This window comes from Centruroides sculpturatus, unplaced genomic scaffold, assembly GCF_000671375.1.
Source record: "Centruroides sculpturatus isolate CEXI.00-Female unplaced genomic scaffold, Cexi_2.0 scaffold956, whole genome shotgun sequence".
NCBI classification, from domain to species: Eukaryota; Metazoa; Arthropoda; class Arachnida; order Scorpiones; family Buthidae; genus Centruroides; species Centruroides sculpturatus.
In genome coordinates this window covers 265199-285066 of record NW_019385424.1, presented here as the reverse complement: position 1 = coordinate 285066, position 19868 = coordinate 265199, and the positions used below count along the sequence as shown (strand labels likewise).

Sequence of the window (19868 nt, the reverse complement as noted above, 5' to 3'; positions counted from 1 at the left end):
TAANGAGTAGCTGTGGCCGCCAGCGCCAGAGATCCTGAACACTGTCTGGCAACACTTGCCAAGATCACGAACTCTGGCTGGCAACACTTGCCAACAAGAGTGGCTGGCAACATGAAGAAAAGAAAAGGCGCGAAAGTTCGTTGGATTTTGTCCGGGTGTTGCCCGAGGATGTCTGTGACAGTTCTAACCTTTTCTAATAAAGTTCTTTTTTTGTTACTGTTCGTGTTTGCCTGCTTAATGTTAGATCTAAACATCAGTAGGATCGAATGACAAAGTACTAATGTAGTACCTACATTTTGTACAGGTAAAAGCGTAATGGCATTTCAACAGAACGTTTATTTGTACAAATTTTTTGCATATCAATTTGAGCTTTTTCTTGGCTGTTCTAAAAGTACAGCAGTTAGAAGTCACGAAAAGTATGAAAAAGATGTATATTATAATCGAGACCATACAAGAGTAGCCAATTTAAGTAAAAACTTCCGAAAATTTAGTAATCCTGTAGCGGAGAAAGACACGAAATATCATTGAAAAGGTGATACCTATAGAGAGGTTTCAAGTCGACATCACGAGTGACGTCATGAGCATGCGCAATTGTCCGGCGCCATCTTTGTGGTTTGTTTACATTTTATTCGTGTTTACGCATGCTGTAGCTGAAGTTCTTGGGTGCGTTCTTTTATTTTTCCGCGTAACTCCGCGCGAGTGACATCCGTTTAAAAATGCCTGCGGAACGCGTTCCTATATTCCGGCCGGAAAGTGCGTTGTAGGACAGCAAAAACGGCCTTTCACAGTAGTAGTTTACGGTGGAAAGCAATATGGCGTCCTCCATGCCTCAGACAGTTTCGTGTGAGACTCTATTACGTGATTTTATGAATTAAAATTTAGTTGTGAAAACGCAAGTTAGTGCACGCGGTGATGTAAGTGTCTTCTCGAATTTTTTTCGAATGGTAGCCGGCATTCTAAATTTTTCTGTGGCTACTTTGACGCTCTGTCGGCAAGATAACCCATTTTATGGTTAAATTTTACAATTGGAACCCTTCTTTTGTCTCTAAAAACACATATTTTATAATTATATATTCGTCCATTACGATACTATCGATAGTACGGTCACCGCCATCTTTCTTTCTTTCACAGTCGTTCCTAACAGGCCCGCCGTAAGCGGGCGTGCAAGACGTGCACTGCACGCGGGCAGCAGCGGTCAAGAGCGGCGGCAAATCGAGCGATCGGTCTCGTAATATTCAAAGCCATTGCCCCAATACCCACCCTACTTATAGCATAAGAAATGTCTTCTCAAGGAGAAAAAAATCCGACAGGAGCGCAATTACTATATTCTTATTTGCCTATATTATAGCATTAACAGCGCCTCTATTGGCATTTATCAGAATTAGGATGCAATGCGAAACGTCTGTCGGCAGGTTGAACTATCCGGCGGCGCCCGAAAGCCAAGTACTCATAGTTGTGCTCTATGACAGAAGTTGACAGGACTGGCGAAATTACGGAATCCCCACAGGGCTTCCTTATCAATTTGTACTTGTACGCATTCGAACAGTTCTATCGCATATCAAATTGCAATTATTTTGTTAATAATTCTTCTGACATGGGTCTAAGTATAATTAATGATATTTTAACTTGGTTAGGATTTAAATCTGAAGCTTAAAGACGATTCAAGTAGTGAAACAGACATTGACGGTATTGATTTGTTTAATGAAATCGATACTTTAAAGTTGCATTTTCCAGAAAACCAGTCTAATGATCCTCAAACCTTATTACAATATCTTTTTACTAATGACTTAACTTCAACATTTCCGAACACAGCAATAGCACTAAGAATATTACTTACATTGCCGGTTTCAGTTGCATTTGGTGAAGGGTCCTTTTCAAAGTTAAAATTATAAAAAAACTATTTAAGATCAACAACGCACCAGCAAAGATTAAGTAATTTAGCTATATTTTCAATTGAACATGAAATCTTAGACTGCTTGGATACATTGAAAATTGATAGCAGATTTCGCAAACATAAAGGCAAGAGAAGTTCAATTTCTATAGATAAATATTTATATGGTTTTACACTTAAGTAAACAAAAATAACTTAGTAATAATAAATAGATTTTCTTTGTAAAGTATTTCTTTTCTTTTTTTCACATCCTTACGAGACAACACTAAAGAGCCTTTCTGGCAAGCTCAGCGTAGGTAATCGTAGTTAAACAGGGGGCGGCATAGTTGGTATTGCACACGGGCGTTCAAACTGCTATCGGCGCCCCTGGTTCCTAAATGCTTACAAACAGCAGCGCACTCCCGTAGTAGCGGAGACGCAGAGCGACCGCTATTAACAAACGCGCCCCTTGTATTGTTTATTCGTCGCAAATATCACTATGGTGAATTGTTGTGTATTTGGGTGTAACGCTAGTTCACTCGAGAACAAAGGAACGTTATTTTTTAAAATTCCCGGCATTATTTGTCATCAAGGACCCCAAACTGAGGAGCTTTCACGAGGAAGGCGATTTGCATGGCTCTCCAGAATTAACCAGAAAAATTTCAATACGGATAAAGTGAATATCAATAAAAGAGTTTGTCAGAAACATTTCATTTCAGGTAAGCAATAAAATTTGATTACTAGTTATAAATAAAAGTTAATGTTACCTATGGTTTCAAAATGGCGGCGCTTCGGTTAGGTTCGTTTCGGTTCCGTTAGATTAGCTACATTTTTATGAGACGTTTCCTTTTTTTTTTATTTATTTTGTTCAAGAACTACCGTGAATCAATAACTAGTGACGTTTGGCACTCGGCGGCCTGCCGGCGGCTCCCCTCCGGGAGGAGTCTTTCTGGACCACGAACATTCGGAAGAATGGCCATTTTGGAACCATAGGTAACATTAACCTCAATTAAATGATAAACGTTTGCATGAGTATCATAAAGTCAGTTGCATAAATCCCTCTAGTACCGACAAAATAAAGTTAAATAATTTTAACAACCGCAGATTTTAGTTTGAATAGATAATGATGGTGTTCTTTCTTACTTTTTCACCTTTCAGTTTGTTTTCTTAGTCTCTGCTGGTAATAAATAAACGGTAGAGTTTATCTTTGCTTAAAATCTGCTAACAGATAAGCCTGGCATTGCTTGGGCAAAAAGTAATGATAGCAAAGATTAAGATTATTACATTATAGCCAATCTTACCCGTTTTCACAGAATGCAAGAATTAGGTCCCCCTGTTTCCAGTCTAATTAGAAAATTTTTAGATGGATCTAAAAATATGTTTGATTTTTCATAAAAATGCAAAAAACCGCATTTGCACCTGTAAATCTTGCACATTGCTTTCTCTTAACACTTCCCCACAGGGAAGTGTTAACAACCTCTCCCCTGTCAGGGATTTCAAAAAATCTCTTCTTAGTGTAGGTTCTCATGACATACCCTAACTGTGTACCAAATTTCAACTTTCAACTCCTAACTGTTTGGGCTCTGCACTTATTATTATCAACCCATCTTGATTATATAACATTTCATTGATTGTGTTCAACATGTTCTGTTAATGTATTAAAATACAGAACATGTTAGGTACTAAAACTCATGATCACCGAATTTCATTAGAACCATAAGCTAACATAAAGCCAGGTGTAGAGTTAAGGTCAAAACAGTTATAACTTTAAAATTTTGAATGGTAACTTATGTATATCTTGTGGCACAACTTCAGAATTTTATTTTTCAAGCACATTGTGAGTTCGGCCATGCCAGATCCATTGTAGGGAGTCAGGTAACAAGGGACGAGACCAACATATCTGGACCACATCATTCCCAAAATAAAATTCCTAGGATTTTTATCTGCTCAAATTTGATCATGGTCTCCCAGTTTGATAGACTGATGACAATGCCAACTCAATGGTAATTTGTTCTTGAGACAAAACAAATTTTTGTTGCCCCTACTTCCAGAACTATTGCCAATAAAAAGTACTTCAACCAAGGCATTCTTCTATGACTATTTATAAACAACATTTACAGGACTCCAGTGTTTGATTTATTATTTTTATTTACTTTTTTCTCTTAAACATTTTTGACTGTCATTTTGCAACCTGAGACATTTCACTCTGAATTTTTATATTTATCAGTGTGCTAAATATGTATTGAAAATAATAGACAAACATCAATAGAATTTAATAAAGGTTAATATTTTTTATTGATACGTGTTTTAAAAAAAAACATTTATTTCAATATTTATTTTATTGTTATATTTGAAACTGCTACTTTGAAAATTAAAAGTCCACCAAAAATTCCCAATAAAAATAAAGTTTTTTTCCAGTTTTGTACTTCTTCCTGTTGAAATTTAATTAATTCCAAATTAGACTGCATGCTTTTGAAAATTTTCTCATACGTTTTATTCACCTGTTCCATTGATTTCATAACTTCCACTACAGGATTTTCTTTAACACTGTTTCCTATAATAAAACAATGTTAAAAATTTTAAGTATGGTATTGCATTTATAATAATCCTATAATAGTAATCTTTCTCATCAGATATACAATATCTGATTCAATTCTGTACTGTATTCAATTTTTAAATTAACAACTAATAGAATTAGTTGTTGATTTGTGTCTTATCAGTTTATGACTTTATAATACTGACAGTATTCAGTATTTTAAAGTTTCAACAGTTTATGAAATTCATTGACAAAATGTTTTAATGGAAACAAAATTATAAACATAAAAGATTCAAGTACTTTCAAGCTACTTTTATAATTTTATTATAAACATTTTCTTTTTTAAAATATATCTANTAAATTTAAGGTATGTGAATATGAAAAATGTAACCCTGAAATTTTGTATTCTTCAATATAAAAATTATCTAATATATAGTATTATATTTACCACTAAATGATAAGTTAACAATGAAGCTTCCATTAAGTCTAAATCCATCTTTTTGATTGATAATATGAATGGCAACTTCTTGAGGTTTATCAGATATCTAAAATATATTTCAGAATAAATATGTTTAGAAACTATATAATAAAATATTAATGACAAATTCCATATTTTAAATAAAAATCAGGCAATTCCTTAGGCACCTTTTCACAGAATCCAATTTGAAACCATGACTATGAATAGTCAGGATGCCACATCTAAGCACATTAGCCAACTGTATATACTCACAGCAACTGTGCATATGATATTTTCTATATTTTCAATTAGTTTGTTTTTTACACTTATTTGGGAGCAGTGGTTTGTGATGAACCAGAGAAAATGTACAGTACCACCCATCTATATTTATTACATAAATGAAAAATAGTCAAATCGTTCACTCAGTATATCCAGTAAATATAGAAAAAAGTTTGATGGGAGTATTTTCTACTTTGTTTAATAAGATAAGGCAGGACAATTCAAAATTTTTTATTATCTTTGTTTGTCTGTGTTCAATGAATTATTGATTATTTTTAGAATACTTTACTTCAGTCAAGAGTAACCTGAAGCTTGAGATAAGAGTAATCTCTGAGGCTTTGGCAACATAATTTTATTATTTTTCTGTTTACTATCTTGTGTAATTCTAATTAAGTCAATATTCATGACAAAGAACATTCAAACTAAACTTGACCAATCAAAAGATAAGAAGAAACTATGTATTACTAGCATTGTTAGCATATATTATTTTAGTACCTAGTGTATTGGGACTAGGAAGTATGTTTGTACATGGAAGACTTAAAGCCTGCAACTCTACAAGAAAAAATGCATGAGGTCTGTCAGCAGTCTACAAAATTCAGTTGCAGCCCACATCCAGAAAAGGTTGCTCATCATTGCATTACTTCATCAAAATTCTAAAATGCAAAATTCAATTCCACTGATTTACTGTTAAATCTTGAGACTTGTATTCTTCTAAACCTTTATTCCTCAAAGTAGATGTTTCTTGAACTAAATTTATTAGTAATTTCAACATCCATTTTGTAATCTTCTATTTTAATCAAAAGAAAATATAAGCTTAATGTATTTCTCCAGTCTTAGGCATGGCAAAAATCATGACATGAGAGTATAGACACTCATCCCTCGTAGATAAGTTCCTAGAAAAATTGTGCAAACTGAAACCATGTAAAATGAGATAACGAATTCATACAAAATAGAAGGATATGTTCAATTAAACTGTAAATCATGTAAATCGATCTAAAGAAGGCAAGGAAAAGTTGAGGATATGTTCTTTATAACAACATAAAATGAGATAATGATTAAAGGAATAAAAAGGATGAGTTCATTAATTTTTAAAGGCAATTTAATGCTTATATATACAGTACTTTTTCAATTTATTTTTGAAAATCAAAAACATAAACATTAATTAACACCAAATATGGTATTAAAAAAAATAAGTAAAAAAAACAAACACAAATTAACAATATTGCGTACAAATAAAAACAATAAAAGAATTTAAACTGAAATAACCAAACCCAAGATAACTCAGGCTAATTTAAATAATCATACATAGCATTTTGTTGCTCAAAATAATTCAAACAATGCTTATTTACATTCTATTGGATGTTGTTTATGACCTCAGCAAGTTTCGCAATTTTACACCCAATAGATAGGGACCAAAAAAATGGTCTCTATCTATAGAGATAGTGTATTGGATCGAAAATCGTAATGTATTTGAGTACCAACATAATATATAATTAGAAATAACTTAATTTGCTTTTTTTTAATTCTTTTTGCCTAATGAGCACTAAGAGAGTCTGTTTTTTTTAGCAAGCCCATTAATGGGCTTGGCCAGGCCTACAGCTGGCAGCTGGATGGGGTCACTGAGAAATGGGACCTGACATATCTAGATAGATCACCCTCCAAAAATTCCTGAGGTTTTTCAACATGTTCAGATTTGATCTCAGAGCAGTGGGCTGCCACCTTAACAGCTTAGCCATCTGGCCACTTAATTTGCTTTCTTTATTTAAAATACTCTATTTATAAATTCTGTTGTAGAATTATTCTTATGATAAACAGCATAAAATAAAGAAGATAATAAATTTATTAAACAGGAAAAACAATTTATTTTTTTAGTTTGACACACGAATTTATAATCCATGATATAAAATCAGTTTTATTCATTCAGTTTTTCTTTTAGATGGTAAGCATCATACTGATATATGGAATCCACTTATTGATATAACAAACATTATAAAGTCTGTTGAGTATATATAAACATCCAACGATCACCTAAATGATAGAGCTACAATTTGACTATTTTAAATAATTAATACAAATTAATTTGCTACTAGGGTTGGAGTTAGGTGCCATCTCTTAACTAAATTAATAATTAGAATTTATGAAATATGTAATTATGAATATAAACATTATACAATTTTAAATTATTACATAAGGTTCTAAATTATTTAATAAATAATTTTTTAAATAATTTAGAACCTTCTGGAAGAAAAGAATTGACCTGGGACAGGGCTTGAACCCACAGCTTCCACTTGCTATGCAGTGTGGTTGCCAATTGTGCCACCCAGACCCCAAGCAAGCCTTTGCTTCCAGAGGTATTTAAATTTGGATATAACCTTACGAGGTTAATGGCTGCACTGGCTGGGGATGACTCCTATGCCCATGGCCTAAGAACAACTTCACTATGGCACTCAGCCAGCGAATGATTTACCCAGTGAGGTATATATACCACAGCAAGCAGATGCTGTGGGTTCAAGCCCTGTCTCGGGTCAGTTCTTTTCTTCCAGAAGGTTCTAAATTATTTAATAAATTTAAATTATAATTATTAATTTAGTTAACAGAATGGTGCCAAACGTCTACCTCTAGTAGCAAATTAATTTGTATTAATTATTTAAAATAGCCAAATTTTAACCTGATCATTTAGGCGATTGTTGAATGTTTGTATCCACTTATTGTTATTGTTGGAAATAATTAAAACTTTCACTAAAATACTGTAACTGTCAGTGACATATTTTTATAATCTCAAATTGAATAAAAACGATAAATAAAAAACTAAAAATAATTAAATTCATTAAAAAGATATGTTAAGTTAAAAAATTATAAAAATACTTTACTAAATTTAGAATGATATAAATGAGATTGAAGAGGTTGTCAATATGTTTTCTGATGAAAACTTGGGTCTTAAACTTCAATAAGAATTGAATACTAAAATGCATTTCTTGGATTTATGGCTAGAGAAGGATGATATGCTTAACCTTTGGTTTATAGGAAGAATACATTTACATAAATTTATGTATCATATGCATCAGAGGACTCTATTAATTTTGATAAATATGCAGCATTTACATCACTGATTGAAAGAGTTATCCAATAGCACTAGGTAAAGAATTTCAAACATTGGAGATAACATGCAATCACAAACAGCCAGGTGGCTGAGGTGGACAAGGCATCAACCTACTATTCTGAGGACCCAGGATCAAGACTAGATGAGCAAATTCATGTATTTTTCATGAATAATCATTCTCAGATATGTCAAGCCCTGTTACTCACTCATTAGAGATCTGGTCAAATACATGTCTAAATCCAAATGAGCATGAAAAAACCTCTAAATGAGAGCGGCTATTGTTGTGGAAACAAATAAATAAAGTTATGTGAGAGCTACAAAATGATGGCTATAAACTTGGATACAGGAGCACAGAAGAAATATCAGAACAAAAAACTCACTACCATGCTGAGACAAGAAACTGTTAGTTATGATAGATTGGAAAGGTGCAAGAATATTGGAAGAAACAAGAAGGAAAAGAAAGAAACAAGAAATACATAAACAAACATATGTAACTTGTAGCTCTTAGGTACTGGTTGGTTGTCCAGAAGTGCTCAATAAACTGTTATTTAATGTAAATGAGCCCCAATAAAACTATTTTACTGCACTCATTTATAAACCATTGAGCTCAATAAGACAGAGTTTAAATTTAAATATATATTTATTAATTTAATTAAAATTAAATATGCTTACCTGTTCTGCTAAAAAAAATGTCTTACTATCTGTTTTTGGATGGTACCAAAAGCATCGAAATGCTTCACCCATTTTTGGAATATATGGCTTTTTAAGACTTTTTGATTGGAGATAAAATCCTGACAAATACCATTTAACAACTAATTTCATTCTTGTCAATGGGTCTTTTTCTATAGCAGCTCTAAAACATAAATTAAGAATTAAAACTGGAAATACTGGATAAAAACAAGACAACCTTTTCTTTATCCCAGATAACCCCAAGAAGAAAGGTCATTATAGTGATCCAATTTAACATTGATTACAACATTTTTATAGAAAATATATATTTTGTTAATTTAATTTAATAAATTTTGTAAATTAGAATTACATTTTACATTTTGAAATTTGGTTCAAATGTTATAGAATGTTATAGAACATTCAAAAATAGAACACATTTGTAAGTTGTAATTGACTTGAAGCAGAGCACATTGACATTGAGCACATTGATTGCAATGTGCTCAAAAACATTTGTATATCTGTTAATATTTTGCTGGAATAAAGAAAAGTTTGTCTTGTTATTATAGCAGCTCTAAAATTAAATTGTTATATATTATTATTCCTGGCTATGGGACTGATAAAATTCTAAACATTATTTATAATTTAGTATATATCAATGATTGTGATTCAGTAATTATATATATTTCATATTATTATTGTTCCATAAATAAAATTATATTAGAATAATAATAAAATGTTAAAAATTGCTTACTCGCTGAGAATATCAATATGAAGGAAACTATCAGCAAATTTATCAAGAGAAGATCTTGGTTCTAATAAGCTGATTGGAAGAGAAAAGTTGTTTCCTTCTCGAAACTAAATAATAGAAATGTATTTCATTACTCTCAGATAAATTATGACTTGAAATATATATTATTTTGCATTCACATCAAGATTCAAAAGTAAAAGTTTCAGGTAATAAAACTAAAATATAAACTAATTGGATGGCCATGCTAAGACAACAGAAGGAAGAATATTCGTCCAGGTTCTTGAAATGAAACTTTCAGGATTAAGACTTTGATGAAGATGGAAAGTTCAAATAAAAAACAAATGTATAAAGTAAAAGGGAAATGAGAATAAAAAATAAGATTAAGGAAGAACAGAGAATGTTGGTGAGCTTTATTCCAAATCTAACTCTTCAATGAGGGCATTGGCTAAAGTTATAGATAGAGCCAAAGAATTTTGGTGCTTGAGATGGACTTGACATCCAATTTCATTGTTAATTATACAAACTGTATAATTAAACACTATTTAAATAGTTTAATTTCAAACAAATTAAACTATATTCATGTTTAGAAATAATAGCAAACACTGAGAATAAAAAATATTTATTAACTTAGTACAAACATCTTTTATTTATAAAATATATTTTTACATGTTAATATAACAGCATGTTATATGAAAAATTCTTTTAATTTCACAAAAGTGTTCAAGGAATCAAAAATTCAGTTGACTGGCTTATATAATTATATACAGATATAAATAAACTAATTGGTTCATTCTTGACTCTAATAGTTAATTCTTTGTTGTAAATATAGTTTTTTGAGTTTTTTATTTCCATCAATTGCTGAATAAGATATTATCTTGCTCATTTGATTAGAAATATAGTAAAATTGATCAGTTTTCTTCTCTCTCTCCATTTGATTTTATTTAATTCTATAATTTCTATCAAATTTGGGTGATAAATCATTATATCATTTTATTTTTTGCAGTTTGTTTTCAGTTTTTTCATCCAAAAACTTTATTTCTTGATACAGAAATAAAAATCATGTCAAAACAGAATACTGCTTTTTATCAAAATAATGTAATCCACCAAAGAACACACAATAAATTCTAATTTTAAATTTCTGTATCTGTGAATCCTTTGTAATAAGATCCAAGGGGGTCTTATTTACACTACTGAGAGTCAGAGTTGCCAAGAGGGACAGAAGCAACAAACTGCTCTATCCATATACATTGTTTTTTTCATTTAATTCCTTCTTGCTGTAGGGTTCCCAATATGTATTTTTTCCCAGACCCTGTTTCTCACTGGATGACCCTGCTGATAGCTATTCATATTAGGACTTTTATTTAATTAAGAATTATTATAAAATATTATAAAAATGTATAGACTGTTTATGTTGTTTTTCAGAGTTTGATGTAATATTGAGTACTGAATAAGTATACATAATATCCTTGTTCATTGCATAATATAACATCAAACTCTGAAAAATAACATAAATCTAAATTTTTGATAAAAACTAGAATGACATCATTGAAATAATGAACAAGAAATGATTGAGTTGAAATAATGGTTTAAAACATATTCATTTTATTGGATTAGTCCTGCTAAACTAACAGCTCAAGTTAACACATCCTATTTTACATTTGAACCAAAAGTATTCAATAATAACTATCTTGTTCTCAATCATTTCCTTATTTCAAAGACTTCTTCTGATGGCTAGTAAAGAGTATAGTAATAAGTTTGAATTCTGTTTCTTATACAGATATTTTGATTGCTAGTTTTAAATTGTGTAATTTGTTGGGGAGATGTAAGAACAACAAAAAATTATTTATTGTGACATTGTCACAGTGCTAAGTTGCAATTTTTATTCATATTTTTAATTTATTTGATTTAAAATGTATGTTCTCCATCTCATATTTGTAGTGTCTTTCCCCTGTACACCATACTTTTCCTGTTACAATAGAGTCGTACCAGTCATCTAACTCTTTCAGGGGAAAATTTTTGAATTGAAATAACATGATTTCTGGTGTAAACCAGAAGTCATGTTATTTCAATTCAATTTATCATACCAAATTTGAACTTTGGAACAATAATTAATAATAATTTTACATTGAATTATATTAATTTTATAACAAAATAAAATATAATACTAAAAAATGTTATAAAGTTTTGAATTGAAATAACATGACTTCTGGTGTAAACCAGAAGTCATGTTATTTCAATTCAAAAATTTCTGGTGCAAACCAGAAGTTCATATATAGGTAATTGGTGCCTCCTGTCTTTAAACTTTCCATATCTGGTCCCAACTTTCATTTATCTAACTCCATTCTCAAGATTAACCACTCAACAGTGAGGGACGGATATATCCGTCCAGGGTGATCGTGTGGCAGTGGTGAGGGATGGATATATCCGTTAAATTCTTTTGGGGGTATCGCCAAAAACTACCATGAAAAAAAATTCACATCAAAAATGAATTATGTAACAATAAAAAAAAAAGACTTTTCTTTACTAGACATAACTGTTTACAAAATCTTTTTCCAAAACGGTAATGAGAAAAAACACGTACAGAAATACTTTAAAAATTTCCCACGTTTATTGTCCACTACTTTGGGATAGCACCATACCTGACTATCCCGCTGTTGAAAGGTTAAGGAGAATAGACATTCAGACACATGGTCAACAGTGGGAATTTATAGATATTAAATTTTTCAAATTACAGCCCAATCAATATTTGTGATAAGATAAAACATTTTAATNGAATCAAGTACTTTCAAGCTACTTTTATAATTTTATTATAAACATTTTCTTTTTTAAAATATATCTAACAATTAAAAGTTGATTGAATAAATTGAATTGCTCTATATCAGAATAGTGACCTCTACTATACCAGACTATAAGTGATTGACTGTGAAGTCCTTATAATTTTTACTTTCCTGGCTCTGCATACTGTCCCTCTATTATATATAACAATCAGTGAAAAAATGCCCCCTCCCAAGATTTTTATGCTTTTGGACTTAGAAGATCTTGAAATGTTGAGAAATGAAAAGAAAAAACTAAATCTACTTTTTCCCTCTATATGTGTGGATGTTTGTGTGGGGGATGATTTTGTTCACCCTCTTTGAAGCTTCATAACTTCTGTGCTTTCTGTCGAAAATTTCTGAAATTTGCTGGGAGGTTTGTTTATTAGGGGGTTGATGCTATTAAATTTTAATTCAAGGTCAAGGGGTGGGGAGATAATGGTGGTCATGTGTATCTCCAGTAGGGTCAGACTTGATGACAATTTTTGGACTGCAATTTGAAAACCTGTAGACCTATAAATTTTCTCTTTCATCTGCCTCTCTGTCTTTCCTTAATCTCACGAATGAAGTTAGATAGATAAAATCTGACACCAGATATGGAAACTTTAAGAGCAGGAGGCCCCAAGTAACTATACAAGGTGCGTTCCATAAGTAATGCGACCAAATTTATAAAAAATCATTTGTTGAACATATTTTTATAATTAATCAAAAATCTTCAAAATAGCACCTTCCTGCATTGATACACTTGTGAAGGCGGTGTTTCTGGGCCTGGAAGGCCTTCTCTGGAATGTCCTTTAGAGCTGATGTATCATAAGCCTTGATGTTTTCAATCGTGTCCCAATGTTTCCTTTTCATGCAGGGAAACAAAAAAAACTTGGTGGGAGCCAGGTCAGGACTGTAAGGTGGCTGTGGAACCAATGGGGTGTGTGTCTTGGCCAGGAAATCTTTGACAGTGGAGGTGGTGTGGTTTGGCGCATTGTCGTGATGAAGTTTCCACGTGTCCTTGATGTCACTTCGGCAGCGTGTGACTAGGATTTCAGTCTTTTGAACACTTCCAAGTAGAAAGCTGCATTTACAGTGGTCCTGACAGGTACAAATTCATGGTGGTTAATGCCTCTGATGTCAAAGAAGACAATTTGGGAGGTTGATGGACCTCCACTGCAAGGCTTGTCGGTGACCTCCTCTCGGCCATCCTTGAAAGACTTGTGATTTGGAGAAGCAATCACTCCCAAAGGCCTGCTGAATTAATGTAAAAGTTTCAGTGGCAGACTTCCCAAGTTTAACGAAAATTTGATAGTGTAACGTTGCTCCACAAAATGATCCATCGCTCCGTGTTACATTAACTCAAAACAGGGTTCACGGGAATTCTCACATGCAGGCTTCTTGGAGGCAAATGAGACCAGGCGAGTTTTGAAGCTAACACCCCACACCACCTAACACAGCAGGTCAGAACTAGCTACAGCATATCGTCGTGTTGTGAAAAAATTAGTCACATTACTTATGGAACGCACCTTGTATATGAACTCCCGATGTAAATCAAAAGTCACATTATTTCAATTCAAAATGTTTCACCCAAAAGCAGTTATTAATGACCTGCATGAATCTATTGTTAAAGAAAAAGTATGATGTATAGGGGCAAGACACTACTATACTAATTTGAGATGGAGAGCATATATTTTAAATTAAATAAATTAAAAATATGATTAAAAATTGCAGCCTGACATTGTGACAATCACACAATAAATAATTGTTCATATTTGTTATTAGCATTTACAATGTTTTATAAAAACTCATCCCTACCCTTAAAATTAAGCTTTTTGCCATTTTATAATAGTTAAAAGTATAAAAGTTTTTAAAAATAAAACATCATAACACCAAATGTTGCCAGGAAAATTAAGCAACTTGTTGCTAGAATTTTTAAAACAATTCATCTGTTAGTGAAACTGCGAAAAAATGCAAACACTTTTTGCAGCAGTGAAAAAAATATTAATGATTTCTTCAGAAGCTGCCACTGCATCACTAACAACAAGGTTCAAAGAACAGAATGAGTGGGAAACAAAACAGTCTCTGGGAATTTGATTCAAAATTCATCTTTGGACACTGGAATGGGCACCTTTCATATTTACTTCATTATTATACATGCATATTTTTAATTTTTAGGCCTAATGCTTGCAGTTCTTACAGTATGATTTCAATCAAACCAGCTCCAGTAGTTAATTTCACAGGCAAATATTTGCTAGAATATTCAAAATCTTGCTAAAATAACATTATCAAAGATATTTGCTTGATTCTGTTGATATTGGAAGTACAGTCAAAAATTATACTATAATATTTACAATCATTAATAACAACAACAATGGTGTTTTGAACCTATTGTCTTAGTAGACAAATAAGGTTCATTTTGTATATCTTTACTTAGTTAATGTGAGGATTCTGGGACAACCTTCTTAAATATTCACTTGTAACAGGATCAAATTTTGATAATAATGCCAAAATTAAAAAAAAAAAAAAACAACTGTTGTTTGGTGCAAATATTTTATCCAAACTTCCTCACAATGCTAACAGTTGTGATGCACATAACTGAATAATCGAGATTATCCACTTTAAATATATCTCATCAATGTTGCCATTTCTAAGATTCTAGTGAATAGCAGTTCTCTATAATCAACAGAGTGCAACTGAGAACAAGAAAAAATTGCATTTGTTTCTCTGACTTCCTAAAAGATATCAGTGCCAGTGCATCCCAGCATGGTGTAAAATAAAAACAATAGAGTGCCAATTGATGTAGTTACGTTGAAAATTTATTGAAGAAGCCAATTAAGTAAATTATTTACTTAGTTGTTGCACATTATAATGAATAAAAATTTCAATATGTGATCAAAAAATTCTGCCCTTTGAAAGTGCTGCCTGAGGCAACTGGCTCACGCCGTGTGCTGGCTCCATAGATCATATTTGTGATGAATGGTATGTGTTGTCAATGTGGTTAATTTGTCTAATACAGTATTTGCAATTTTCAATATTTTCATGCTATTTTTAAACTTTTTATATCAATAATAAGTTCTTCTTGATTCTTGAAATGTTCCTACATATTCTGCTAAAAAATTTTTGAAACAACAGAAAATTGAATAATAAATTTTTTAAATGTTACAAATTGAAGTCTAAATACAAATAAAATTTTTGGTCTTCTTACAAAAATTTTGAAATGTCATCACAATGCCAGGCTGCAATTTTTACAAACAAAAATTCATAATTAAATAAATTTTTATTCAAAATAGGCATTTTCACATTTGATAATTAGTTTATTTGCTAAGCAATAAAGAAAAATATTTACTCTGTATGTAGTAACTTCAAGAAAAATATTGTATTGTAAATGAAAAAATTCTAATTACAGAATTTATAACTATTTTATATTCTACAGGTAATCTAGAAGTATATTTACTTGCAGATTTAATACTTTCTTCAATAGATAATTTTGATTTCAAGCAAATTGCATTTCCTTCTGGATGATATCCACTTTGAATTATAAAATCATTTTCATACTGATAATTGTGTTTTTCAGATTTCCAGACAATCAGACTATTGTATTTTAAAATCAACATGGAAAGAAAGAAAAAATCAAAGTATATAATAATTATTATATATTTAATAGGTTAATTTTTATACATAAAAAGTCCACCAGAGTTAATATTTAAAATAATAATATAAATTTTGTTATTTCCCCAAATACAATTACTATAATTTCAAGCAGATAACTACACTGATGTATACCATCAGAAAATTGTTTGAACTGAAATAGTGTTATTTAACCTGCAGTATCACATACCCCTGATTGTTCAATGCAGCAGTATTCTAGAGGAAAAATTATTGAAAACTTACCAGCTTTTAAGATATAAGGTCAAATAGGAGTGTTTAATAATATCAATTAAAATAATGATTAATTCATAGAAAATGAATGAGAGAGAACTAAAGACAAGATATCTTGGTAGTTTCAGGAAAAATCACAATGAGAAATGATTGTCTACAAATGATCGGATAGAAGATTTTCATGTTTCTAAGAATGCTCTTGATAAGTTAGACCAAAGGAAAATGCTTTCATGAGTTTGTAGTTAGAATTTAAAATTGGCAGATAACCCACATCATTGCATAACCCACCCTGCTTTTAAATTTGCTTTAAACACAAATAGCTAACCTGTGCAAAATTTGTACAAAATTAAATTTATTAAAAATTTAATTACAAATTTTGACTATTAAAATTTGTAAAACTATTGACAAAATTAGTTTAGTTTCAGAATTTTAATTGTTAATATTTAATTGTTTATTTAAACTTCTAAATGTACTCCCCTACTCTTCTTTATTTACTGTACCCTTTCTAGCAAACAAGAAACAACTTTATTTCTTTCCAGTAATAAATTTTATTACAATGAACATTTTCAGCTTTATTTAGAAACCTGCTTCAGGCTTTAAACTACAGTATATCAAGCAGAAATGTGAGTGTTCCCAAAATCATTTATGTTGTAATAAAAATATCACTCTATATAATATAATAAATGCATATAAAAAATTCAAACCAACTTTTGTTATGTACATAGAATAATTTAAAAATTAAGAAATCAAAGATAGAAAATGAGATTATATTAGTTGTTATGATACTTACTCTATATATTTATATATCCATGACTGAGTATCTTTATCCCGGTTGAAATATTTTGGCATCTTCTCTGGATTTAAAACTTTTTTAACTATTTCAGCAAATTGATAATCAGCAGCTTGTTGATCATTTTTAAATATGGCTTCAGTCAATGGTAACCATAATCTAGTAATATTTTCAAAATTATAAAATTTTATAATTATAATAATATATCATAATTTATATATGAGATATAAATATTATATATTATAATAAGTTTTAATTTTTATTAAAAAAAAATTAATGCTTTCTTAAATTAAAAAATGTAATACAGGTAAGATATATGAACACAATTTATTTGCTAAAAAATAAATGAAAAAACCGGTAAAAGATACTTATTTTAATAATAATATATTTCCTTATGTTTTCTATATGTTTGTGTTAAGTAATTAATGTAATTTGTTGAAATAAATTGAATTTTCTTCCTTATAAAATAATTGTTTTACACATTATAAAAGGAAAATTTTTAAATTACTTTTCTGATTCAAATTCTGTTTGTTCTTCAACAGGCACTACAAACTGTTTAAGTCCTTTTTTTCGAATATCAGGAGTTGGATTCCAAAAACATTGTGTTTTCTTGAATAAATAAATATTTAAATAATATTACAAGAAGGGTTTTAATTATATAAAAACAATTTTTAAAATTCTGACAAATTTATATACATGAGTTTGATTATCTTCCAATAAAATTGAATCATTCCAATGTCCTTTAATTATAGCAATTATTGATGAATTAGAATTAATTGTTCCATATATCTCATCATATTCAGAATTACCAAATAAAGTCTAGAAATTTATAATACATCAGATAAGTATATATAATATAATTTAAAACTGTTTTTATGCAGAAACAATCAAATCACATTCTAAAATTAAATATATGAAATATTTTCAAATTTATCAGTGTACTTCATTTAAATGACAAAATTTTATTCTTAATTTATAACATTTTTTAGTATTATATTTTATTTTGTTATAAAATTAATATAATTCAATGTAAAATTATTATTAATTATTGTTCCAAAGTTCAAATTTGGTATGATAAATTTTGTATGTATTGAAATAATGAACAAGAAATGATTGAGTTGAAATAATGGTTTAAAACATATTCATTTTATTGGATTAGTCCTGCTAAACTAACAGCTCAAGTTAACACATCCTATTTTACATTTGAACCAAAAGTATTCAATAATAACTATCTTGTTCTCAATCATTTCCTTATTTCAAAGACTTCTTCTGATGGCTAGTAAAGAGTATAGTAATAAGTTTGAATTCTGTTTCTTATACAGATATTTTGATTGCTAGTTTTAAATTGTGTAATTTGTTGGGGAGATGTAAGAACAACAAAAAATTATTTATTGTGACATTGTCACAGTGCTAAGTTGCAATTTTTATTCATATTTTTAATTTATTTGATTTAAAATGTATGTTCTCCATCTCATATTTGTAGTGTCTTTCCCCTGTACACCATACTTTTCCTGTTACAATAGAGTCGTACCAGTCATCTAACTCTTTCAGGGGAAAATTTTTGAATTGAAATAACATGATTTCTGGTGTAAACCAGAAGTCATGTTATTTCAATTCAATTTATCATACCAAATTTGAACTTTGGAACAATAATTAATAATAATTTTACATTGAATTATATTAATTTTATAACAAAATAAAATAATACTAAAAAATGTTATAAAGTTTTGAATTGAAATAACATGACTTCTGGTGTAAACCAGAAGTCATGTTATTTCAATTCAAAAATTTCTGGTGCAAACCAGAAGTTCATATATAGGTAATTGGTGCCTCCTGTCTTTAAACTTTCCATATCTGGTCCCAACTTTCATTTATCTAACTCCATTCTCAAGATTAACCACTCAACAGTGAGGGACGGATATATCCGTCCAGGGTGATCGTGTGGCAGTGGTGAGGGATGGATATATCCGTTAAATTCTTTTGGGGGTATCGCCAAAAACTACCATGAAAAAAAATTCACATCAAAAATGAATTATGTAACAATAAAAAAAAAAGACTTTTCTTTACTAGACATAACTGTTTACAAAATCTTTTTCCAAAACGGTAATGAGAAAAAACACGTACAGAAATACTTTAAAAATTTCCCACGTTTATTGTCCACTACTTTGGGATAGCACCATACCTGACTATCCCGCTGTTGAAAGGTTAAGGAGAATAGACATTCAGACACATGGTCAACAGTGGGAATTTATAGATATTAAATTTTTCAAATTACAGCCCAATCAATATTTGTGATAAGATAAAACATTTTAATTAAAAATTATAATTGTAGTTTTTACATAATTATCTCAATTTTATATGATTCTACAATTAATGTTGTAAAATTATATAAAATTAAGGTATATAACTATTAGAGAGTGATATCTAATTACACTATATTTAATTGTATATGATATATTTTCATTTAACATCTAATCATAATTAAACTTTATCATTAATGAGTAATGATTTTATTGCTCACTCATCCAAAATATAGATTTAAAAAATACATTAAAAAAGTCAGATTTAGAAAATATGTTTAAGAATTATTTAATTTTTTAAAGAAAAAATATTTCTTTTCAAAAATTGAAGACTTTTAGGAAACCAAAACTTAAAATGATAATCAAGATAATAGTTATTAAATTTATAGAATATTAATAAAATTATATTTATGTTATATAATTATTATTTTAAAATATTTTA

General features: G+C 30.0%; 1 protein-coding gene and 1 long non-coding RNA gene across 2 annotated transcripts in view; both read right to left on the bottom strand.

Moving 5' to 3' along the window:
• Positions 1-4910: 4910 nt before the first annotated feature.
• On the bottom strand, positions 4911-9843 carry LOC111638856. Its single transcript, XR_002758963.1, has 3 exons — positions 9663-9843; positions 8915-9095; positions 4911-4951 (listed from the first exon to the last, which is right to left on the bottom strand). It is a non-coding gene; the product is annotated as an uncharacterized LOC111638856 (long non-coding RNA).
• A 3657-nt stretch (positions 9844-13500) lies between these two features.
• The window catches only part of LOC111638859 (oxysterol-binding protein-related protein 8-like), a 25330-nt gene continuing 18962 nt past the window's right edge, over positions 13501-19868 (bottom strand). Inside the window, exons 10-11 of the mRNA XM_023384621.1 lie at positions 17127-17285; positions 13501-13711 (exon numbers count right to left, since the gene is read on the bottom strand). Of these exons, the coding sequence (XP_023240389.1) occupies positions 13501-13711; positions 17127-17285 (370 nt within the window). The remainder of the gene's footprint in view (positions 13712-17126; positions 17286-19868) is intronic.